We start from the raw sequence: 26,965 nt of genomic DNA, 5'->3' as shown, positions 1-26,965 counted from the left end.
GTGTTCCTGAACCACAATTTTTAAAATGACATGCAGTGCTGTAACTTTATTCTGTTTTGTGAGTGAACAATGTACAGATGTCTTTTGGATAAAAATTCAAGTTTTATACATAACTAAGTTAGAAAGTAGAAGGTATTTTACATATTATTTGTTTATTTTCACTTTTTTATTTACTTTTGTTGTCGATTTAGTTTATTTTACTTCGCGTTTTGTGCCTCTTGGCTAATTTGCGAAGATGGGGATGAGTGATGAAATGATGAAATTGATGAATGGACATTCACAAACAACCAAGCCCGACCGGGATTCGAACCCGGGACTCTTGGCATCGCAGCGTGATGTGCTAACCACTCGGCCATAGGGTCGGGTTTTTATTTACTTTTGTTTTGTATTGTGTTCCACCTGTGACACCAAAAAACATTTGATTTCTCCTCTAACTGTGACATTTCTGATCAACTCCACTAGAATATTCAAAGGTCAATTACCTTCTCTCTTTGCCTTAAATAATTTATTTTTCATCATTTTACAATTCACGGAAATTAAAATAAATTTCTTATTAAGTGAAGAGGCAGTGTTTTGTCTGTCCCACCCGTGTTCACTTATAGCTACAAATATTGGAAAGTATTATAACCCATTAAAGCCCATGATCCCCATTTGGGGTTCACACATACATATATGTATATTGCTTCACTGAGAATAATATATCAATACATTTTTTCTTCTACGCACATGAACACTTCATTGAAGGTTCTTCTTGCTTGATGAAGCAAAAACAGTTAACACATAAATTTTAAATAAAGTTATAGATAGTATAATCCAATCTCTATTTTATCGGTTTTCTCTAAAGTAATAGAGAAAATTATGCTAAATAGATTAGTAACTTTCTTGGAAAAATATAAAATTCTATCCAAACATCAATTTGGATACCAAAAAAGTAAATCAATATCAGAAGCTCTTTTCAAATTTATAAATAACATACTACAATCGACAGACAAAAAAAAAAATGTGTATGGATTATTTTTAGATTTTACCAAAGCATTTGAATTGGTACAGCATGATATTTTACTAGATAAAATGGATCATTATGGAATCGTAGGTTAAGCAAAAAAAATGGTTCACTTCCTATTTAAAAGACAGATGTCAACATGTAGATATTAACAAAATCAAATCAGACAAATTGTTCGTCAAAACAGGTGTACCGCAAGGTTCAATTTTTACTGAACATAAATGATCTTCCAGAAACTTTATCAGAGTCTCAAACATACTTTTTACGGATGATACAAACATCATAGTAAAAAGCCTGGAACATGAGCAACTTCAAAAGAATTCCATTTTGACAACGACACAACTAAACACCTGGCTAACCAACAACAAGCTTTCCCTGAATGTTAATAAAACAGTTCTAAGAAATTTTAATTCAGTAAAGCAAACAAAAAACTTTAATGTAATTATTAATAATGAAGTCATCAAAGAAAAATATGCAATAAAATTCTTAGGAGTATGGATAGACACAAACATGCCTTCGGACATGCAAATTACTATTTTAACTGAAAAGTTAAGCAGGCTCTGCTACATGATGAAAATCCTGAGAAATGTTTTATCTTTAAATGATTTAAGGACAGTATATTTTGGACAGATTCAACCTGTATTTACATATGGTATCTCCTTCTGGTGCATTTCACCCAAAATGCAGAAAATTTTTATTTGGCAAAAACGAATATTAAAAATTATGAAAAATGTATCCCTCTTAACCCCAACAAAACAAATTTTCAATGGATTTCAAATATTATCTCTTCCATGTTTGTATGTTTGTATATATTAGAAACATTGTACTTTATTCATACAAATTCTGAAATCTTCTCAAAAAATCTGGTAATACACAAATACAGCACTTGTAGGAATAACTCCCTCAACCTTTCTACTGTCCACACATCCAAAACACACAATGATCTAGGATTTCAAGGTGTAAAACTTTATAACAAACTTCCAGAGGAATTCAAGAATCATAATCCAACTAATTTTAAAATGACAGTAAAGAGCTTGCTAGTGAAGTATTTGTTTTACAGCACAGAGGAGTACTTAGATCATATTTTTCATTAATAGACATAACCTTTGATTTTCCTCTATTTTTTATGTTATGTTATTTTATACTCTTTTATACTTTTTAATATGCTTAAGTATGTGTTAATTCCTTTGTACTCAAAATTATACATGTAATTGACCTATCCCATATCATAGTGTTATTTGTACTCATATGATCAAGTGGATAGAAATAAATCTAATCTCACTTCATGATAACATTTTTAAATATTATTATTTTTTCTTAATTTTTACAAACTGTCAAACTGTAAAATAATTTTGATGTTATCTAACATATGTAATTACTAAAAATGTTAAAAACCTTGTAATAGTATGTTGATATATGTAATTGTAAGTGAATTGATCTGTTCAACATCATGTACTTATGATCTAATGAACGGAAATAAATGAATGAATTATGAATTAGTTATGTTCAAGAATGTAATATTTTCATCCATCATTCATCCATTAAAAATAATTTTTAAATGTATTTGTAGAAAGTTTTGGGTTTGATTTTTTTAACATAGCATGTTTATTCTTTCAATATATCACTTTGATCAAGATCTTCATATATATGAGATGCCATTTTGTTCTACAGCATAATGGGAATCATGGGTATTGCCATGCGGAAAAAAAAACTATTCTGTGGATGTAAATTTCACTTTTGTGTAGCAATAAGAGTTTGGTCTTTTATTTCAATGAAGAATAAATGCCAAACAAAATGAACATTCCTCAACACAGTACGTACAATGGACTCTTCCAGAAAATCAACTACACTCTGTCCCGGTTATCACTGGAGCATGGCTAACTTATTGGCAAAAAGATAATGTCAGGAAATTTATAAATATAAATTATGCCAACAAATGCACTTAAAATTCACGATACAACAGAGAAGAAATATAAAACCAAAAAATGAAGAAAAAAAATTAAAAAATGTTAAAGATTACTGAAAAATTACCTAATAGTCAAAAAGACTGAAAGATGCAAGGCTCAGAAAAGAAAAAGATGGTTTTTCATCAACTAGTGATGACCATACCAAGAAGACAAAGTGCTGCTGTACTTTTAGGGAGGGGCGAAAGCCAAATGTTTTACTGCAAAGAATATTTGTAAAGAAATGCTTTCTGTTTATTGCAAGAAGTGTTTGTCATAAAATGTGGTAAGCAGTTGAGTCAATGTATTAACTCAAGGATGCTCGAAAGTTACCAATGAGATTGTGATGGAAGCAAATGTGCATGTTGAGGATTGAGCTGACAGATGAATAACAATAAATGTATGGCAACTACAATAATGTGTTCTCATTGAATTGAATTGAATTGATTTGGTGTTTTAAGTCTGCTTTATGCACAGTAAGGCTAATTGGGACTGGACCTACAGTTTATAGTGGAATCCAAACCACTGTGCCTCCACCGGGTATCGAACCTGGGACCCCTTGATTACAAGGCGACGACGCTACCACTGCACCATTAGGGAGACCCTAATGTGTTCTCACAGTTTAATATACAGCAGAATATACAATTGTTTGATTTTTCGTTAAGTTTGTTCATGATGGGTACACAGAGAACTGTCCAGAATGTACAGAATGAAGCAATAGGAACTGCTCTTTCAACTGGCAGAAAGAATGTTGAGAAATGTTAAAGGTTTTTAGGTTTGTATCTCCCATAGTGTACTTTTTGATTAACTTTATTTGTGATCTAGGTATTGACTTCCCCTCATAATTAATACATAGCTATACATACTTGTATTTACAAATGAATGGAATAATTTTTATTCATTCAGCTACTTATGTACTTTAAATAGATGATATTACAACATATTGTTAAATGAATTTTATTGTATGTTTTACTTTCAGAAACTGACTTCAAGGAAGTTTATGAACCATTTGAAACTCATTCCAAGAAATTGTACCTGGTCGACTCAGGGCTAACATTTAACTCCCCGTACCCTCTACTCCTCCGACCACAGAGGGCAGTGGATCTCTACCTTTCATTCGATTTCAGCGGCAGACCTGCTGATGAACACCCACCTTTCAAGGTTAGTCTTTTACGTTATTTTCTGCAATTTCAGGTTTCATGTCTGTATCACATGCAACTGAGCAAATCAGTTTTCATTTTATCTGATTTTATTTGCCTAATGCTTAGAATAATCACTTGGGCTTGGAAGTTGATAAAAAATCATATTCTTTCTGAACTTTGAAAACAACTCTAAACCTGATATCAGTCCGTTTCCCATAAGTTAGAACCAGAAAACATAATTTTTATTTTGTATTTCTTTGTACTTTTGGGGTTATGTCATTTTTCAGTATTTTTTGTCTTCTTTAATGCATTCTTCTTCATTTTTGAGTTTTATTTTTTTCTCCCTTGTTGTTTCGTATATTTCAAAGGCATTTGCTAGCATAACTTACATATTTAAATTTCCTGACATAGTCTTTTTAGCAAGTTAGCCATTTATCGAAAATACGGTCAATGGAAATGCACAATATTATTTTTAACTGAAAGTTTGATGTTGAACTCAACGCAGATATTTCCGTAACTTGGTTTTACAAGGAGTAACAACACGTACTAACAGTTAATTAACACTTTATTAGTGTCTAACGCGACCGACCGCGACGCGATGTACATTGCTACATTCCTGGTACAATACAACTTTCTTGGAGAGCATTCTCCACAGACTACTCACTACAGAGCAAAAACAAATGATAAGTCAATTTGACCATGTTGGGAAAGTGTGTCTTTTGTACAACGTTCAACACTTCCCCTCAAAAACAACTTTCACAAGCTTCCCTTTACAAAAAAACATTGCTACCCTTTAACATAACAATAAGTACACTACTTTTAATTTCCCACTCCCATTAAGCCACATAATTTAGCAAACCTAACTTTCGCTAATGGTTTCGTGAGAATGTCTGCTACCTGACTTTCGGCATCAATGTGTTCCACATTTAACATTTTTTCCTGAAACTTTTCTCTTACAAAATAATAACGCACTGCAATATGTTTTGAGCGTTTATGAAATTCAGGATTTTTTACTAACTTAATAGCACTAGCATTGTCCACCAGCAGTGTGGGCATTCCTGTCAGATGAGTGATCTCATCCAATAGTCTTGTTAGCCATATCACTTCCTTCGCTCCCTCGCTGGCTGCCACAAATTCAGCCTCTGTTGTTGATAGAGCAACAGATTTCTGCTTCCGGCTCATCCAAGATATCGCTCCACCTGCATACTTGCATAGAACTCCAGTTGTTGAGCGTCTTGTTGTTGGATCTCCACCATAATCTGCATCACTGAAGGCTTCCAGGATCCCAGGATTATGATTTGAATTGTAGCATATTCCATAAGCAGTGGTTCCTCGTAGATACTTGAAAATTCGTTTCACTGCTTGCCAATCAGATAGTCTTGGACTGTCCAATGCTTGCGACACTAATCCAACAGCATAGGAGATATCTGGCCTAGTGACTGTAGCCAGATACATCAAGCTGCCAACTGCTTCTCTGTAAGGCACACTAGTGTCTACTAACTGCCGTGCGTTTTCTTCCCCTGCATTTACACTTCCCTTTTCAGCAGGTGTTGACACAGCATTTGCTTCACTCATGCGAAATTTCTCAAGAATTTTCTTTGTATAGTTTTCTTGACATACAAAAATAGAACCATCTTCCTTTTGTGTTATTTGTATGCCCAAGAAACAATCTAATGACCCAACCACAATTTCAAATTCTTCTTTTAGAGTTCCGAGAAAACTGTTGATATCTTCAATATCATTGCCAGCAACTAAACCATCATCCACATAGATGGCTACGATCATTTTCTTTCCATTTTTCTTACGAATGAACATACTGGGATCAGCTTTGCTGCATGTAAAACCATGCTTCGACATGAAATTCACAAATCGTCTATTCCAGCAACGAGGTGCTTGCTTCAGTCCATAAAGACTCCTTTTTAGCTTACACACACGACCAGTCCCGTCATCAAACCCTTCAGGTTGACACATATAGATTTCCTCATCAAGTTCACCATAAAGAAAAGCTGTTTTCACATCAAATTGAGCTAACTTCAACCCTTTGCAAGCTGCAACACTCAACACAGTTCGTACAGTATCAAATCGAGCCACTGGACTAAAGGTTTCATCGTAATCAATCCCACTCTTCTGTAGATAACCCTTTGCTACCAGTCTTGCTTTAAATCTGAAGATACTGCCATCTGCTTTGGTCTTTACTTTTAGAACCCACCGATTATCAATAACTTTCTTATTGCTTGGAGGTTCAACTAGTATCCAAGTATGGTTCTTAGCCAAAGACTGCATTTCATCTTCCATTGCTAATTTCCACTCTGCAGCATTTCTTGATGACATGGCATCTTTATATGAGCTCGGTTCTAAGCAATCTACCTGTAACACATAACCATCTGACATCCACACTGGTTTCTGCACCCTTTGACGATCTCGCAATTCATAACGTGGTTCACTTCCCCCAGTTACATCTCCTGTGATGCATCTGTTTCCTGTATCATCGTAGTTTGCAGACTCACTACCAGGGCTATCAGGTTCTTCCACAGTAGATTCAAACATTACTGATTTTTCTGGTGAAACAATTTCAAAATACTCTTTTACTGGCAAAATTGTTTCCGTGCAAAAAATAACATCACGACTGAGCAACACTTTATTAGTTTTCTGATTCCAGATGCGGTAACCATCTTTTTCATCACAGTAACCAATCAGAAGACCCTTAATGCTCTTTTTGTCCCATTTCTGTCGCTTTTGCTTTGGTACATGAACAAAACACTCTGTTCCGAACACTTTCAAATGATCTACACTTGGTAAGTCTTTTCCATACCAAAGTTCATATGGTGTCTTTTTCTCTACAGTTGTTGGTCCAGTTCTGTTCAGAACATACGTTGCAGTATTCACTGCTTCAGCCCAAAGTTTCACTGGAAGACCTTTTGAATGCAACATTGAGCGTCCAGATTCAACCAATGTTCTGTTCTCACGTTCTGCAGCTCCATTCTGTTCAGGTGTATAAGGCAGCAGCAACTTCCGATTTTTGTTTCAGAAAAAACACGCGTCGGAATTTCGAAAAGTCATCTTTGAAACAAACAAAATATAGTGCACCACCCAATGATTTTGTTTGCATTGGTCCACACACGTCAGCATGGATTCTTTCACCTGGTTTTTCTGCACGAGTAACTCGCTGTCCAAAACTTTTACGATGTTGCTTGCCAACCACACAGCCTTCACAAAACTGATCATCAATTTTTACATCAATTCCGTGCTGCACTAGAAACTTCTGAACATGTTGCTTACCTTGGTGTACCAACCTTTCATGCCACAGCTGCAATGTATCGGAAGCTGACACTAAGCACACTTCAGCAGGATCTTTGGGGGGTAATGCACGCATGTGCATTTGGTACAAACCACTTAAAGTAACACTTCCCCATGCATGTACCTTACCATTCTTTTTTAGTAAACACTTCATGGAGTCTGCACAGAATAGAAAACCTCTTTTTGTAGTGGAATTCACAGAAAATAAATTCGTACTGATATTTGGCACATACCACACATCGCGAAGATGATTTTTCACCCACCTACCATTGACCAACATTTCCACATTCACTATACCACTGCCATGTGCTAATATGATGGCTTTATTTCCCACCTGTAATTCCTTTGGTGCTGTGAATTTTTGGTACTGTAGAAAGTAGTCCTTCCGGTTAGTCATATGTGCTGTGCTTCCAGTATCTGCAATCCAAACTTCCGAAACAGGACAGTTCGATTCAAAACTCACAAATGCTCCTCCTTCTGGAACACGGTCACTTCCACTGGTTGAAGATCTATTTAACACCAACTTGCATTGTTTGGCAAAATGGCCTACCTTGTGACATTTAAAACACTTTTTCGCTTTTTCTGGACGTTTCTTGTGTTTCTTCGAATCATCACTTTTTACCACAAAAGCTGTTGTGTCACTACTCTTGTTGGGAAGTCTCATTTCAATTAGCCTAAGTCGTTCAGTTAGTCTGTCTACAGTACGCTCTTCCACTGGAACTGATTCCCATACACTTTTGAATTCAAAATATTCACTAGGTAAGGTAGACATGATTCGACTCATTAGAAGCAGTTCTGGAACCTTGGACTTCGCGAGACGTTCCATTTCGTCATTCATTTCACGAAAATTTCTCTGCAATTTGGACACGTATGTTGCAATGTGTTCTGCTGCATCTTTGGATTGATTGAAGAACTGCTCTGACAATCGATCCAAACGCTGTGCTGAACTTTGTTCATATACTGACATTAGTTTGTTCCAAATTTCCTTAGACGTATCACACGTGCTGGTAAGTTCCGAATTTGCATCATCCATACTATTCACCAATATCATTTGTGCCATAATGTCCGCCTTTTGGAATGTTTTACACTCTGCTTCATACTTACGTCGATCTTCCATAGTACACTCAGCACCAAGTTCCTGTGGAGAAGTACACGTGCCATCCACAACTTTTAGGACATCATGGTGTCGTAACAGCAGCTCCACTTGTCGTTTCCATCTCGGCCAGTTCTTTGCACCTTCTAGCTTGTCTACTGTTGTCTTGAACTCCATCTTCAGCAGCGAACGAAACACGCTTCTTCCGAAAGTGTAAAACTCTCACCAGTCCGGTTAGGAAGACAAAGGACACTTCCTGTTGTACTCCAAACAACGACGACACTTCCTGTTGCACTCCCACAAACTACCAAAGTTCCCCAGTGGGAACGTATCTGGGCCCATAACCTGTTGAACTCAACGCAGATATTTCCGTAACTTGGTTTTACAAGGAGTAACAACACGTACTAACAGTTAATTAACACTTTATTAGTGTCTAACGCAACCGACCGCGACGCGATGTACATTGCTACATTCCTGGTACAATACAACTTTCTTGGAGAGCATTCTCCACAGACTACTCACTACAGAGCAAAAACAAATGATAAGTCAATTTGACCATGTTGGGAAAGTGTGTCTTTTGTACAACGTTCAACATTTGACAATGGATTAAATGATTAATTCTGGTACATTTATTTTTCCTCCAGCACTTAAGATTTTCTATATGAAGTTCACTTACTTGCCACTATGATACAGAGGTTGTTCGCTTTATATCAGACTATTGTCGATTTGGTGCTGCCACCTGGCATATCATGCTGGAACTAAGGGTCTGCTGGCGGGAGCAGTGTTGTGTCTGGCCTTGTAGGGGCGTGAGTGTTGGTAGTGAATATTATCAAATGGCGCTGAAAATCAACCGGTATTGGGAGGGTTATGTAATGGCCCTTTTCCATGCTAAGTTTTCATACGTACGCATTGTGAAACAGTGTCGCGAGAATGGGTTAACACTCGGTGTGATTACTGCCAAAGCTATTGTGGCCAATTACACACAAAAGGCTCTCCTTGTGAAACACTCACCCATGAAAACCACCAGGAGAAGGGCTGCAAGCAAAGTGTCACCCGTAGTGCTAAGGGGGATCAGTCGTTTGGCGTGCCAAGAAAATCTCCTGACTCAACGTGATATGGCCCACAGATTTCACTTCGCACCATCAACTGTGAACAAAACAATTCGCAAGCGCCTCAGGTTGAAGTGTGTGCAGAAGGCCCGTGTACACCACCTTCTACTGCGTCACATTGCCGAACGTAAGACGAACTGCAGGAAACTGTATGAAAAGTACCTGGCGGGTTCCAAATGGAAGAAATTGTCACAATGGATGAATCATATGTCCATCTCACTGCTGGTGGTCACATTCGGGTGATCACATACCGTGACATTGACGGCAAGGGGCGCAGCAACTTTGTTCGTCAGTGCAGGGAAAGTTTCCCTCGTGGCTTTATGGTTGTGACGGGATTCGGATATGAGGGCAAGTTGATGATACGCAAGGTGGACAAAAACGTGAAGGTGAATGCCAGATATTTCCAAGACTCCATTCTGACACCTATTTATCAGAGAGACATCCCACAATTGTATGGAATGGACGCAAACCAGGTGATGATCCAAATGGACAAGTCTTCGAGTCATACCGCCAGAACATCACTACGTTTTTATCAGGAAATGGCAGAGGAATTAGGAATTCGTGTCATTCCGTTTGAAGACATTCCTGTGAAAAGCTCAGATGCCCGTCCAATAGATGTTTGCGCATTTGGACTGTTGAAACGACGTCTTCAATATCGCCACCCGCGCATGGTCTATGGAAAGCTTGCAGGGAGGAGTGGGACAGAATTCCCATGCCTGTCCTGCTGGGCGATAGTCCACAATGCTGGGGGTCCAATAGAACATGATCGGTGGTGGCGGCACGGTATCTCTTAAGGTGTGTACCCATCAAACATGGTTGGATGTAAAGCGAACAACCTTCTGTACTCTTAATCTTGGGTTTTAGTCACAGTATTAAAAAAAGAAAAGAAAAATGTAATCTGATGTAGATGAAACACAAGTGTATTTTCAGATGCTGACCGAGTACTGTATTGTGCAAGGCCCACTCTGAAAGAAGGTGAATGACTTACACAGAAAAACCTTGAAGTAAAAATAAAGAAAACTACATTTGCACTTAATTGCTTTTTTCCCTTTGCTTCAGTAGTTTAATTTGAAATATCATACAACAGGTTTTGTCTAATTATGCAACTACTCTGTTGTAATTTGTGAAAAATTAAGCTTTCATTTTAATTATATTTAGGTCATTTTTTTACCATTTTTGTCATTTTTAAATAATTTTTAGGTCACTCTAGAGGTCATTTTTGAAGATGTTTTACGTCATCAACTTCCGAGCTCCAATCATTACCATCATGCACCATAGCCAGTCTTTTGACTGGGTAGGGGAAGAAACCAAGCCCCTCCTTCTTATTTTCTTCCATCATCCCTCTTGTTCAATTGCATTCCAATGTTGATCTCTTCATCTCAAACTCTCTATCACCTGATCTTGGTTTGCCTCAATGTCATAGTGGCAATTCATTTGTTTATTTATTTATTGAGGAAATACAGCATAAATGGCCATTTTACACTGAAATTGTCAACAATGATGGAAGAAAAATAACACAAAAATATTAACAAAAGTAAGTCAAGATTATACATTATATTATTTACAAACATTTTTATATTTTTTTTTGGTGGAATACTGAAAGGCGTACTCTGTATTGAATATGACTACACTTGATAGGAGGTCATTATATTGTGTGAGAAGTCTGTAGAAGAGAGATCTTTTTTGAGTTTCCAGTCTAGGTTCTTCTGTGTGAAATACATTTGTGTTACGTGTTGTACACAGAGGCACTCGAAAGTGTAATTCCTGAAGTGAATGACTTGAAGTATAAAGTGAGGGCTGAGATATCACTAATTTCTGTGAAATGATACATTAAACCTAAGAGAAGCACACAGCCTATGTTGGGTGCCTGTAATATATTTCTCAAATGTGAGCTCTTGGTCGAAATCATTGCCTAGATCTTTGTGAGAAGATGCTGCTTTGATAACTCTCACCTTGTAAGAAAATATGCCCATTTCATCCTCAGCGGAACCACATTACATAATGGTTTGGTTTCAACTTTGAACTGTAGCTCCAGTCTCGATTAACCTAGCTGAGCATAAAATGTACATAAAACAAACACCTGTTTGATCTATTCTGTCCTGCAGCTTAACTATTCCACTCTCTGTTGGATCTCCTTTTTCCTTAAGTCTTGAATTGTTTAGCTGAATTTCTTCATACAATTCCCTTTTACTTTTGCAAGATCTCTTCATGCCTTCAGTTAGACAGAAAAGTTGCTTGGAGACTACACACCTGGCCTCCACTGCTTTCAAATTGGCCACAAAATCGAAAACATGATATATTTAAAATGTGTTGACATAACATGGACCTTAAAGATGTAAGTTTAGTTCTACACAGGGGATAAAGAAAAATGTTTAAAAAATATTATATTAATTATCATTATATTATATTCTTCTTCTACTTCTTCTCCTTTTTATTATTATTGTTTAGTCAATTATATGGGTTCCCATGATAGCTGGGCCCTGTGGGTACAACTGGCATCACCTCTTTATGTGGGACCCTAATCGTGGCCCATCAGTGGTGTATTCTAAAAATTAACCTAGTTTACTGCAACAATTCTTATTTATTGTATAATACATATTTATTATACAGGGTGAGTCAAAAGTCAATATGTTGACCCTCTTCAGCAAGGCACATGTTCAGACGATGCTCCCAATTCTTCAGGACACTGCGGATTGTGGCAGGTGGTATTGGAGCAACTTCACGACTACACTATCCGTGATTGGGTGTCTATTGGGGTGTAGATAGTTGAATTCTGTAGCAACATCTCTTGCACTGTGACTGCCAGTCAGCAGTACCACTTTAACATGCTCGTCTTTGGTTAGCACCATCTCAGCACCTGAAACAGACAGATCCTATGGTTCCTGACTTTTAACTCACCCTGTATATTAATTAGATGTAATAGATGTAAAACATCAATGCAGGCATGCTAGTAAAACAAAAACAGAAGTTCTACAACTTCAAATTTTCAAGGAATTTGTGCATATAGGTATATGAAAAAAGTTAGTTTACGGGGGTAAATCAGGTAACATGGGAGAATATGGAGAATATGGATTAGATTTCAATTTAACCCTCCATTGGTATATGTGTGAGGGCATTGTTCACCCTGAGATATAATTGTAAGTTTCTCAGGACCAACTAATGATATCATTTTCTGTCCTTGTGTAGCTGTAATTTGGAATGTATATGGCGAGACGATACCAGTTACATGTTGTGGCATTACTTTCAGTCTGCACACACATGCCATTTTGATGACTGTCCATGTTTTGTAAGCACCTTGCTCACACATATACCAATCTCGTAAGCATTTTCTGAAAACATATTTTATTTCTGGGTACACCAAATTCGTTTTGTGTCACTGTTTTCTGTCTTGATTCTTCAATAGTTATTTTACTTGACTCCAATCACTTATTGTAGCTACTATTTCTGATTAAATTAACTTTGGAATATGATATTCGTCATGAATGAAGAACAGAAGTTCTGAGAATGGTATCATAAAAAGTAATCAGTAACATTGCAATACAAGAATATAATTTTGTTGTTATAGAATTAATTAGATAAACGTTTAACTTATAAGTGATATATATTAGGCAATACATATTTATAAACTATCTTCAATATGATTAATGTAAAAAGATATTCAACAAAATGACAAAAAAAAATCATGTGTGAGTGCCACGCTCACTGTATACCAACCACATTACTCAGGAACACGTATACCAAGGGAGGGTTAATCATGATAACTATCATTATATTGCATAAAGCTTTTCATATTAGTTCTATTTTTTTTTCTTTATTGTGACTCATAGAACAGCTCCTGAGTAGATCACTCTAAACTCTTCACTACAGTCACCTTGTTGAAGCCATTTCATTTCACTAATTGCTGTCTTTGCATTACTTGTTTCACATTTTCCAGTTTTTCACATTGGAGAAGAATAAATGTGTGAGATATCAAGTTTCAGTTTCATTTCTATCTTTATTTGGCAGGAAGTGTTGCTGGCAGAGAAGTGGGCAAGGCTGAATAAAGTTCCTTTTCCTCCTGTCGAGGAGCAGGCTAAGGTATTCAGCAAAGAGCCAGTCAGAGAATGCTACGTTTTTGAAAATGCAAATGATCCATATTGTCCAGTAATTCTGCATTTTGTTATCATCAATAAGAAATTTAAGGAATACAAAAGTCCAGGTAAGCCAATGTGCACTTACATATGTACTTTATCGTTTAGTTCCTGAATTCAATGTTTTAATTTTCATTTGAAAATCAAAAGTTTGACTTGAAAGATATCTTAATGCAGAAAATCTATTGCAAAAATCTCTTAACATTATTCGTGAAGATATCATCATCATCCTTCACCATTTCCTGCCTCTGGCTGGGTCAGCATAGAGGTCAAGCCTCTCCATTGTTTCCTGGTCTTCCACCACTCCTCTTTTTCCACGGTGTTCCAATCTTGCACTCTTCTCCTAACACTCTGCTCTATCTCCTCTTTCCACAGACATCTTGATCTCCCCCTTGGCCTTATTCCCACTCCTTGTGCATTGTAAGCTCTTACTGGTAGTCTTTCTGCATCCATCCTCTTCATGTGTCCGAACCATCTCATCCGTGCCTGATCTATCCTGTCCTGAAGCTTCACTACACCCACTGTCTGTCGGATCTCCTCATTCCTTATGCTATCCCTTCTAGTCTTCCCCAATATACTCCTTAAAAATGTCATCTCCACTGCCTTTCTACTTCCTCCCTTATTCCACTTCTGACTACAAATCCAAGCCTACTTCGCCTGCCCTGTTTAGTCCCTGCCCAGTACAGTTTATAGTCCTTTAATTTCTCCTCTTCCTTTCCATTTCATTTTGCTCATTCCAAAGATGTCGATCCCTCTTCTCTCCATTAGATCCACAATTTCTTCAGTCCTTCCTGTCAGTGTTCCAATATTCAATGTCCCTATTTGTAGCCTGTGTCGTCTCCAATTTCCAGTCTGGTTTGCTTCTTTCTTTTCTCAATTTTTTTATGTTTTCAGCTGTCGACTAATCGGGCTTGTCACAGACTACACCTAAGTGGTGGGGCTGCCACCTGTGGGTTCTCGGGTACACCCTTGTTTTCTGTCGGGGTTCCAACTCCCTTAGCCTTTCTGGATCCCTCCAAGCCCACAAGGTAGTGGGGGCAAACACTTTTATGGTGGTGTTTATTCGCCATGACACAAGGCTGTCGATGAGTAACCGTGGTATTTCCTGAGTATGTCCATGCCACTGAACACCCTCCACACCCTGATAGCCTTGCCACCTTGATCCTTCCGACTTATTTGGGTTTCCCCTTATTCTCAGCTCCCCCTCCTATCTGCAGGAGGTTTCACTACTATTCGCCACCTGTGACCCATCCAGTAGCTGAGGCTCGCACTGGAGCTGAATTGAATATTTTTACTTTCATTTTAAAATGTAAAGTTTGAATTTAAAGATATCTTAATGCAGAAAATCCATTGCAAAAATCTCTTAACATTTTTCATGATGATACTGTGTCTTATATTCCGTTTTGCAGAAATACTTGTAGAAAGGCAGGTATTTGGAAACTATTTTGATAATATACCTTTATATCTCTGTATGATAAATATTGATTTGTTTTAATGACTGAAACAAAGTTTGATTGATTTGGCCACTTTTGGCTAATCACATTGATGAGGATGAGTTATGATATGATGAAATTGATGAAGGGACACCCACAAATATCACCCATGCTCAGACCGGGATTCAAACTCTGGACCCCTGACATCATAGAGCACTGCACTAACTACTCTGCAATGGCAGTCTGATGAAACAAAGTTTGATTGTGATTAATATCCACTTGAATATAGACTAGTTATCAAATGGATAAAGATATTCAATAACTCATGAGAAAGTAAGTGTGTGATATTTCTCTTTGAATTAAATTCATCTAAGTATTCCTGATTATGTAAGTGGAACACCAAGTCAATTGTTAAGCCAGAAACAATGATTTTAAGGATTATTAATCAGCATTGGCTGATGTCAGCATATTTCTCTATTGGTTTATCAGTAAAATTACTGATAATTTTAGCAATTGTTGTTCTTTATAAATAGCCTTTAACTTAGTGCTAAATTATGCCATATTGTTACTACTTTTATTAACCCTAGGTTTCCCGAGGTGGGGGAGGGTCTGTCAGGCCCACCACCTCTATATATTCTGGTTTTCATCTGAACATTTTTATAAAAAATTGAAAATAAGTTATTGTTCCCTAGGGTGTTTAAAATATTTCTGTATTACTTTTGTTCATAAAAATATAAATGTAATGTAAATAGGAGGTAAAATGCATTTGGTGAGCTTATCAAGCACCATCTTTGAATGTGTGTCATTCGAGACACTTGTGCCCGACCCTGTGGCCGAGTGGTTAGCACATTGTGCTGTGACGCCAAGGGTACCGGGTTCGAATCCCGGTTGGGCTTGGTTGTTTGTGAATGTCCATTCATCAATTTCATCATTTCATCACTCATCCCCATCTTCGCAAATTAGCCAAGAGGCACAAAACGCGAAGTAAAATAAACTAAATCAATCAATCAATCAGAGACACTTGTGCCAGTGAGATTGTACAATTAGATGTAATGATGGCAGGCCCATACCCAGGTTTTTTTTTCTTCATATATTTTCTCTAAAGAGGCACAGCATGTGTATTAATGTTGTAAACATATTATGCACTATATATTAGGTCTAACACCCAAAAGCCTCACACCCAAACTGCCTTTTTCCGCCATGCGCGCAAGCATAAAACCCACAATCTTCCCACTAACGAGAAATTTTGCTATTGAACTGACCCACGCCATGTACCGATCCCAGCTAAATTGCACCCGAGAACTGTCCATTTCTATTCAATCCCTTACCAAAATCCTGTTGATGATGCCAGGTAACCACCATCACAAAATATACTTCTTCTGGTACACCGCCCATTCCATCGCCAGTGACCTTAACACTAAACACCTCCAAAAACTCTCCAATCCCTGCCGTCAAAATTTTCAGACTGACTGCACTCTCCCCCTTCCACTTACACCCAATTTCAGTCCCAAAACAACATGCCTGCTATTACCCGACCTCCCTTTACAATTGCCCACCCCTCCCACACCACCACAGACCCCCTGAAAACCAAATCTGCACCCCCACACATCGCACCTTGGGAAACAACCAGTCCACAGATAAACCCACCCCCACCAGATCTATGCCCACAAATGACCCTAACCCACTCCAGAACAACCAGACTGTACTCAATTTATCCAGCCATAAACTTAGCACTGATGAAATAGCTGTTTTATCCAAAGGCCTTACCTTCTCCCTCGCAACTCCCCCCAACCAATTCCGCCTGCTTTTGACATACACACCTTTGCTCGCAACCTCCGATGGCAACATTTCTGGGCCAAAAACCCCTCACTCCAAACTACTACAAATGAAACCCACCAAGGCCTCCTTCAATTTAGCCCCCCTCCTCCCAAGATCCCCCTGCCCACCAACCGTCCCTTTGAAAGGTACATTACTGCCATCATTTCCACCACCTCTGACAGCTCATTCTTAAATGACCTCCAGAACCAACCTAACCTCAACCCCTCCGAACAGAAAGCTCTCCAAGATCTCCACAACAACCATAACATCAAAATACTTCCAGCTTACACGGGGTCCACCATGGTGGTCTTGAACTCTCAAGATTACCTGGTGGAAGCCACCCGTCAGCTGGCTGATCCCTCTACCTACAAACCCACCACAGTTGATCTAACCTCCGAACACCTCAAAAAAATCCAGGACTTCATCCACACCCCCGGCCAACCTGAAGGCCTGACAGCTCCTACCACAGCCATATTAATTCCTGAGAATCCCTGCACCCTCACCTTCTATCTATTGCCCAAAATCCACAAACCTGGCAACCCCGTTAGACCCATTGTTTCCAGCTATAACTCACCAGCAGACAGAATCTCAACCTTTGTCGACTCCCATCTCCAGCCTCTTGTGAAAGCTCTGCCCTCCTACCTCCTTGACACCAACCACTTCCTCCAGAAAATCAGGACCCTTCCACCATTGCCCCCAACCACCATCCTTGCCAACATCGACGTCACTTCCCTCTACACCAAAATACCCCATGCCCATGGCCTCCATGCCATAAAATTCTACCTCAATAGCAGACCTAAACGTCACAACCCCAGCACTAACTTCCTGACACACCTAGCCCACCTTGTCCTCACATGTAACAATTTCACCTTTGAAAACCAACATTTCCTACAGATCCGTGGTACAGCCATGGGCACCAGAATGGCCCCCTCCTATGCAAACCTCTTCATGAGCAAACTTGAGCAAGAGTTCTTGGATACCCAACCCCTCCAACCCCTCCTCTGGCTCTGCTTCATCGACGACATCTTCATGCTCTGGACACATGGAGAACCATCCTTGTCAGCTTTCCTGGACAAACTTAATCACTTCCGTTCCCTAAAATTCATCTGGATGCACTCCCCCAACCAGATCACCTTCCTGGATGTGAACGTGCACATCGAGGGAGGACAACTGACTACCTCCATCCACATAAAACCCGCCAACCACATGCAATACCTACACTTCTCCAGCTCCCACCCGTTCCACACCAAAAAAGCCATTCCATTCTCTCTGGCCCTCAGGGGACAGCGCCTGAACACTTCACCCACCTCCCACCAGAATTATAACCTCCGCCTATACCAACCGTGGTCAACCGTGGATATCCCTCCATCCTGGTCACCAAACAAATATCGCGAGCTGCCTCACACACCACTACCACCAAGAAACCTGCTGCCAGCAACCCACCTGCACTCATCACCCAATATCATCCCCACCTCAACAAAATCAGGCACACACTACATTCTCTCCTCCCCATTCTCCACAGTGATCCAGAAACCAAAAACATATTTCCCGACAAGCCCAGAGCGGTTTTAAAATGCCCCAACCTCCAAAACATCCTGGTCCAAAACACTCCTTCACCACACAACCAACACCCCCCTGCCCACAAATGCAACAGCCCTAGGTGCAAAACCTACCACATCCTCATTGCCTCTCACACCCTCCAGGTGCACACGGCCACTGGCAAATTTACCCTCCATCCCAAAGGTACCTGCCATGCCTCAAACATGATCTACATCCTCACCTGCAACATCTGTAGTGATTTTTACCTGGGGGAAACATCAACGGCCCTCAACCTCCGCATCAACAACCACCGCTCCTCCACCCACAACCTGGACTTCACTGTCGCCGTCCACACCAACCACCATAACATCCGTTTCAATGACTGCTTCCGGGTAGCGATCATCCATCTCCTACCCCAACCAGCCAACACCTCTGTTTGCAAAAGATGGGAGAGGGCCTATATATCGGCTATGAGTGCAACCACTCCACCTGGCCTGAACAAGGCCACCCAGAAATGTCCCCACCTCACCTCACCAGTTATCATCAGTTACCAGCCTAACTGGAAGTTGCAAAGCAACATGGTTGCCTCATGCAGCTATCAAAGTTCCACACTCGCAAGTTCACTGTCAGATTAAACAAGATATGATTCATAAAACTGTTAAATTGGTACAGAAAAAGACTTGTTTTGTTTGGCAGAGCTTACCAATGTCCATTCAAATGTGGAAATTAAGCAGCGTAGTTACTAGAATTCGCTTGGTGTGGTTGTGTTGGAGAATTTGTGACCATGATATCCGGCCTACTAGGTGGGTCAATCTCCAAACAGTAATTTGGTGCAGTGGTTAGCGGCACCACCTTTCGGAGGGTGTTGTGTTTCGTAATACGACTTCGAGTCCTGGTCACGGATCTTTTTTTTTCTTGTCAATTATTTATTACATGTGTTGCCTTCAATTCATGCTTTATTGTTGAATGATCTTCTCGGAGAAGAGCTGGCTTTCATTAATTTATTTCGTACGCATACAGGATGGATACGGAGCCATTGTTCCAATCGTTTTCAATGCAAAAATGTGCTTTCGAGCGCAGCACGCTTGTAGTGCTATATTTAAACGCCAGGCTGTGTGCCAGTCGACGCGGTTTGAAACTATACTAACAGATTTCCTGTAATTTCTGTGCTTCAGAATTGCCAAGACACTGTTTTGGAGAACGAACTATGGTTTACTTAACTGGCAGATACTTTCACATTGAAAAACCCGGTGCTGGTTAAGACTGGATGTTATCTCAAACTGGCAGTTAGTTAACAGAAAGATTAATAGGACATTGAAAAAACTGGACCTAAGTCATTCAAATCCTTAATGAAAAATATATAAATTTATATCAAATCATATTGGTTATCAGTATCAGGAAGAAAATATAAAGGGTGCCGCATATTGTGTCCACCAATTTGAGTTGACGACCCTGCCAGAATTCATGTGCGCATGTGTATCATACCTACATTCGTGGAGAGTTGGAAGTCAAGCAATTAGTATACCATGGAGCATTGGCTGGTGAAGACGAGATTTGAGGCTGTGGAAGCCTTCATCCAAACAGGCACCGGGCACTGTGGCAGAACAATGAAGACCGCCATGCACCTGTTTCAGAGACACACAGCATTCTGAGGTGGGTTAGAAAGTGGAGAGCCAAGAGTGATGTTGTGAACGGTCAGTCACCGTGAAATGCATGCTTTGATTTGATTTGATTTAGTTTATTTTACTTCGCGTTTTGTGCCTCTTCGCTAATTTGCGAATATGGGGATGAGTAATGAAATGATGAAATTGATGAATGGACATTCACAAACAACCAAGCCCGACCAGGATTCGAACCCGGGACCCTTGGCGTCACAGCATGATGTGCTAACCACTCGACCACAGGTAAAATGCATACTATTTCACAGGACATGTTGAGACGAGTGTCATGAAAGCCTTCCCGTATCACCTTGAACAGTACATCCAAGTAGAAGGGCGACATTTAGAGGGCGTTATTTTCAAGGTGCACCGATGCCTGTATTGTCCATATTATACACTATATTAAACACCCATGTGTATACTCTTATTTCTTAACCATATAAATTTACTACAAGCACTCACCATCTTTCCATTGTCATTTGAAATTGGTATGCATATGCACCTCCCTGTATTTGATAACTTGTTTATTAAAATTCATATATTGATTACTAATAATTTAGCTTACTTTATTAATTTACATGCTTATTGTATTTTATCAGGAGTGTTGCGAGAAACGGAAGAGGAGAAAGAGTTTGGTGACTTTAATATATTTGATGATGCAAAAAGCCCATACTCACTGTTCAATTTTTGCTACAGTAGCCTTGAGTTTGATCGCCTAGCAAACCTCATGGAATTCAACACACTTCTGAACTTAGATCTCATAATGGAACACATGGCCAAAGCGGTGAAGAGGAAGCAGGACTTGCTTCCAAAACCTCCTATTGAGTTGTCAAAGATCTCCCGTCTCAAACTGAAACTGAAGAATACAGAAATGATGAGAAGGCTGCGGACTTTTGTAAGAGCACTGAGCATATCTGAAAGTGAAGGGGAAGAGTTGTTTCATGATGCAGTTGAAGAATTGTAATATGTTCTTGGATTATCATCTGCAAGTTTTTTTTTATATGGTAAAATGTGATCTAACTCAACATGATTGTTTTGTCTTATTCATATTTTTAGATAAGTATCATTTTCATCTATTACATGAGACATTTTCCATTTCCAATCATTAAAATGCTGACCAATGAGGCAATCGTATTTTAATGTTAAATCCAGATTAGAAAGTTTTCATTGTTGATGTTTTTTATAAATTCATACTTGCACACATTATCAATGTCATCTACATGATAGTTCTTATGACCTGGTTCTTTGCATCTCCATTTTATAAATTACTTAAAATATTGAAAAAAGATTATAAATATGATCAGAGAGCACAAATCACCATTCTTTTAAATTCCTTTACTATTCTTTGTCTCCTATACCAAAAATGATATGGCTCTTTTTCTTTCACATGTATCCTCCTGCTCATTGGAATACATTATGTATGTTGCAAAGTAGATTGCATCACGATATAGTTTTCCTTTTACTAGTTAATTGCAGTTGATCCTTATTTTGCATAAGAAGGAGCAAAATTTGTTGTCCTGTAATTTTTTATTAACTACACCTAAAGTTCGCCATTAGTTATTTTGTAACAAACAGTTTTAAGTTCTGACTTACATTAGTAAAAACATTTGATAAAATGAGTGCCACTGAACCTTTGCCAAAAATATTTTATTATTAATGAGACAATAAAGTGGATCCAGCATTGCATAACTTACAGTATGTAAGAGTTAATGATAAAAATGTCACAACAAAATGTACAAATCAGTAATCACAAAGCACCAATAACTTGAAGGCAAATATTATATACGAGAGTCATTCGGAAAGTAGCCGCCGTTTGGCTGTAAATAAAATATCTGCATAGATACAACAAATTTTTACTTTACATCTGAAAGGTACAACTGTCCTCTATATTTCAACATAGTCGCCATGTAAATTCAAGCACTTGTCATAGCATTTCTCCAACTTACCAATCCCTTCTGCTTAAAACTCGGCCGCCTGGGAATTCAACCAACCTGTCACAGCATTTTGAAGATCATCATCATCAGCAAAGGGCTGTGCCCCAAGCCACTTCTTCATGTGAGTGAACAGATGAAAATCAGAAGGAGCCAAGTCCAGGCTATATGGGGATGATCAAAAACATCCTATTTGAATTGGTGCAAAAGGTCTTGTGTACGCCTAGCAGTGTGAGGGCGAGCATTGTCATGCATGAACACAACCCTAGATGTCAGCAGACCATGACGTTTGTTCTGGCAGTTACTTTCCAAATGAACCTCGTAGAAAGCTCTTTTAATAATAGATGTTATTAAAATTTCAGTCTATTCTCTTACGTTGAGTTTGTTTATATGTAATGCGTGTCTGGTCTAACATGTCCTTTCTGTACATGCTCAACGTTGACCTTTTGAGCATGAACTATGAGGTGGTGTTCACAGGATGGCTATTCACCAGGAATTCCTTGAATGTTGGGAATTATGCGCAAATTATTTGCTCAGGGAATTCTGTTTGAATTTTTCTGTGTAAACCCACATCAGGGGTCCCCCATGCCCAATCCATCTCCCAGGAAAGTGAGCATTCAGGAATATGCGGACATATAAGACATAATGACATGGTGCCCTGTCTTGCTGATGCATGTTCACCTGACCCATTAGCACATTGGAGGAGTTCTGAAACTGCATTAACCAAATTGCTGCTACCATAACACCGGCAATGCTCCAGAACGTCTTCTGCATCACTGCCGTCAGATGGGAAGTGTGTCATGCGATGCAGATGGTGCACATGTTGAAAGTAATGTGTAATGAACCTATACCATTAAAAACATTGGGAGTAAAATCACTATTTCAACAAAATAAATACTTAATTTTTGGACACCCTGTATAACAATAAAAGGATGATGAAGATTATGTAAACAAATGTATGGATACTTTTCCCTGATTAATCATTAACACATAACCCATGTTCAAGTATTCATGCAATTGTAAGATTTTAGCATTACTATGTAAAGTTATGTAATGCTACATTTTTAGTTGTATGTGTATAATATGTAAATTGCACAGGAAAGGAAGGTCAAATACCCTTCCATACAATAATTGTTACGTGTTTAACAGCATTTTAAGCCCATTTTATTAGCTCAATATGTTCTTACATGTATAGAAACCGTTTATATGTCTGCCAATATATATAATTCTTCCACAAGTATTTTTACACAGAATAAGTGCATTTGTAATTACTTTTAGATAAAATGTAATCAAAAATTTCACATTAACATTTACTTTGCATGTATATTTATTGCATTTTATCTTTTTAAAATTAGCCAAAATTTCAATATTTACATGTCATAATACTCAAGATATGAATGCCAAATGATATTACACACATGTAACATTACATCTTATTAGTTTGATAAATTCTCTGGTATAATTTTATTAAATTATTAAATAATAATCCCTCACAGCACAATAAATGTCCATGTGACATCTAATGTATGTCTTCTGGATATTCATACTGAAGTTCTGGTATCAAGGAATATCTAGTATACATCCGTTGGATTGGATATCCATATATCTGTTTCATGGTTATTTTGGATATGTTTTGGACATTCTGTGGATAAGTTTTGGAGATCTTTTGGACATCAGTGTTCCTTGCTTCATGAAAGGGGCATTTTTATTTGACTGTGAATAAGAAAAAGGTATATTCTGGACTAGAATTGGACCTAATCTGGGCATTCACTAAACATTGTTTGGACATTAGCCTGATATTTTTCACACATATATTTTGGATATGAAAACAGCATTTCTGGACTAGATTTAGGCATATCAAAGACATTGTGCAAACATATGTTTATAACATGGACTCCTCTCATTTTCTCTCTTTCTGACACACACACACAAACACAGAATGCACACAACGAGAAATACAACACACTTCTGAAAATGTTGTTATATTCACAGTCCGGTTGCCTTTAACCCAAGTTACCCATTGATTTGAGGCTGGGTGAGCCCCAGAGCCACTTTATATGGGGACAAGGGCAAAAAAATGCGACCTTACATCAATCACCCTGGGAATTTAACCCGGGTCCCCTGTGTAGCAGTCAGACACCCTACAGACCAGAGGTGTTATAGGGTGTTCACTCTATTTTGCAAGTGTTTGTTTCTATTAAATTGCATTTAGTTGACAAAAATCCACTAAATGAGCAGATAAAAATGAATTGAGAATGTGAAGAAGGAAGAGAATGAAATGAAGACAAATGTCTGTGTGGACCAAAGAAGCTCAAAATGAAGAATAGTTGTGCATAAAAGCCAATGTAGCATCTATATAGTGTACTACTTACAATACTTACAAATAGGTTTTACAAGACCATGTAGGACTTGTGTATTGCAATTCGAAAAAAGATATATACCAAGTAACCAGAACCATTGGGACAACCACAGTTTTTATGTGGTTAAGGTTTGTTTTACATTGTTTGGAAAATTGAATTTGGTTTTACGTTGGGCCGACAGTTGATGACCCAACGTTTGCCCAACCATTAAAAAAGTGAGTCAAAATCAGTTTTGAAAACTACTTTCTCCTGTTAAGACAACTTTTAAGAGTATGCTGTAAATGCTAGTGGGTAAAATAAGTGATGTGTAAAGTGTTTCCTTCCGAAAATTTCAATCACATCACATACTGGAAATATAATATTTGTTAACGAAAGTAGAAGCTATTTTTAATTTGCAGTCACTCACCAGTCCTTTGTCAGCTGCCATGGATGAAAGATGTCTTGGGAATTGCTTATTGTTTGTCTCTTTTGCTGAAGTAGAACAAGAACATTCTTACAGGTATTATTGTGAAGGTGGTTAAGCAATGTTATGTGCAGACTCAATTCCTTGAGAGGTGGGAAACTAAATATACTCTAGAAGGTTTTTGTGCTACCACTTGAAGGTACCTTGACAACAATGACACCATATGAATGAGAAAATTCTGTGATTTTTTTTTATTTTACGCAAATAATTTGCACTAAAGTTTATATTTGGCCCCACAATAAATTATATATACCGTATATATATCATAACACAAACCTATCTATACTTAAGTTTTCAGTACGTGTGCCAACATTGGAACCACGGCCAAAATTATTGTTACCCAACGTTTAACCAACCACTTTTAGTACGGTCCCACTTTTGGTTACTTCGGATGACAGTAAACACTTTTAAACTTCCTACCTGATGAACCTTTAATTATACCAAGAATTTATTTATATAAAGCAGATAATGAGCAAAATTAATTTAAACAAAATGAGTATTTGTGTTTGTAAAAATTATCAGGTTCAATGAAGAAACAAAATCATTGTATTAAATATGTATGTTTGATCCCTTGTCAGTGAGCTTGAGAAGATTCTGAGGGGCCCATAATAATTTTGATGCTATTTATCATGACAAAATTGAATCAGAAATACTGATAATAATGTAAGACACTTACATTATTTATTGCAATCATAGTGGCACAAGACACAGTTGTTTTTCAATCAAATGGGTTTTAACATTTAAAGTTTTTGTTTCACAAGAGTTTCAGATAATGTAATAATATAAAAAGTAGCTCATAACTGCTTGATTTATACATACATATGTTATTAAAATTAACTATTTATTTTACAAAACTTTGCTGTACCTGGCAAGGGAAGACAATATATTAGTTTCAAAATTTAATTAATTGTGTTCAGATCAAGAAGTGTATGAATACAGAAGGTAGTTGTATGTTACTTTCTAATAATATGTAATTCTAGTAAGTTAAGTAGTAAGAGAAATATAAACAATTTATACCACACAGTCTTAGTGTGTAAAAAAAAATCCAATAATGAATTTTGACATGCTGTTACCAGGTGTCTGTTCTCCAGTAGTTCTCACATAAACAAGTACAAATGTATACAGAGAATAACTCATACCAACATTTTAACATTAGTAATGGCCACATTTTCCACATGCATCTATTTTCCTCTAGCTTTCAATACATCATGAGTCTTCTTCAGGAGGCTGGACATGGTTGTGGCTTAAAGCACGATGAAAAAAATATAAAAAAAAAGGTTAAAAAGATATAGCCAGATAGGTTAGAAAAAAGGTTGGTGTACCTTGATGTTCTTTCTTCCATGTCTGGCTGGTAACTCTTGCAAGAGAGAGCATTGTGATAGTGGAACTGCCTCCTCGTTTTTAGCTCCCTTGTTTTTAACCTCTCTGATTTCACCTTTGAACATTTTTCATGTTTTGAACCAAAATCTTTTTAACTTTCCTGATACTTATGAAGCCACATGCATGTGTCAAAAGTAACCATTACTGTTGTGGAAGTTCAAATTCTGAAACAAACATATTTGACTCATTTATTAACAAAATGTATGTGTATAGTATTTTTATATATGTTATCCATTTGATGTAATTATTTTTATTATCTTGAATGTAAGATAAATTTTATTTCTGTAAGTAAAATTACTTTTCCTTAAAAGACTATTTCAATGTTTTATTCCTTCTCACCATTTTGTACCTCACACATAATGGAGGGATTTCAATGAAGAATGTAAATAAATCTTAAACAGTAAATGTGACTATTTTTTTAATGCAGTGCTTTTCATGGTCGAGTTGTCCGTGGAGCAGTGGCTAGTGTGCCCTGGAAGTGAGAGAGTGTGTCAGCAAACTGGATGCAACATCCACGTAACTGGAACCACTAGCTATGTAATGAAATAAGCTCGTACAATTAAAATGACAGTTACAATTAAATTACTATGTACCTTGTTACAAGAGGTGTTGGAAATGATGTCCTCCTGCATCCACACATTTACGTCATCTTTGCAGGAAATTTTC

General features: G+C 37.9%; 1 protein-coding gene across 3 annotated transcripts in view; it reads left to right on the top strand.

The window, feature by feature from the left end:
* The window catches only part of LOC145977800 (cytosolic phospholipase A2-like), a 259,035-nt gene extending 232,374 nt beyond the window's left edge, over positions 1-26,661 (top strand). For all 3 annotated transcript variants that reach the window (XM_083110093.1, XM_083110095.1, XM_083110094.1), the window contains 3 exons: positions 3,926-4,107; positions 13,593-13,785; positions 20,765-26,661. In XM_083110093.1, the coding sequence (XP_082966219.1) occupies positions 3,926-4,107; positions 13,593-13,785; positions 20,765-21,129 (740 nt within the window). In that variant the 3' untranslated portion in view covers positions 21,130-26,661. The remainder of the gene's footprint in view (positions 1-3,925; positions 4,108-13,592; positions 13,786-20,764) is intronic.
* The last annotated feature ends 304 nt before the right edge of the window (positions 26,662-26,965 follow it).

Source organism: Lepisma saccharinum, chromosome 23 (genome assembly GCF_977018435.1).
Source record: "Lepisma saccharinum chromosome 23, izLepSacc3.1, whole genome shotgun sequence".
NCBI classification, from domain to species: Eukaryota; Metazoa; Arthropoda; class Insecta; order Zygentoma; family Lepismatidae; genus Lepisma; species Lepisma saccharinum.
The sequence above is the reverse complement of the archived record's forward strand: the minus strand, read 5'-3'. Positions and strand labels throughout refer to the sequence as shown.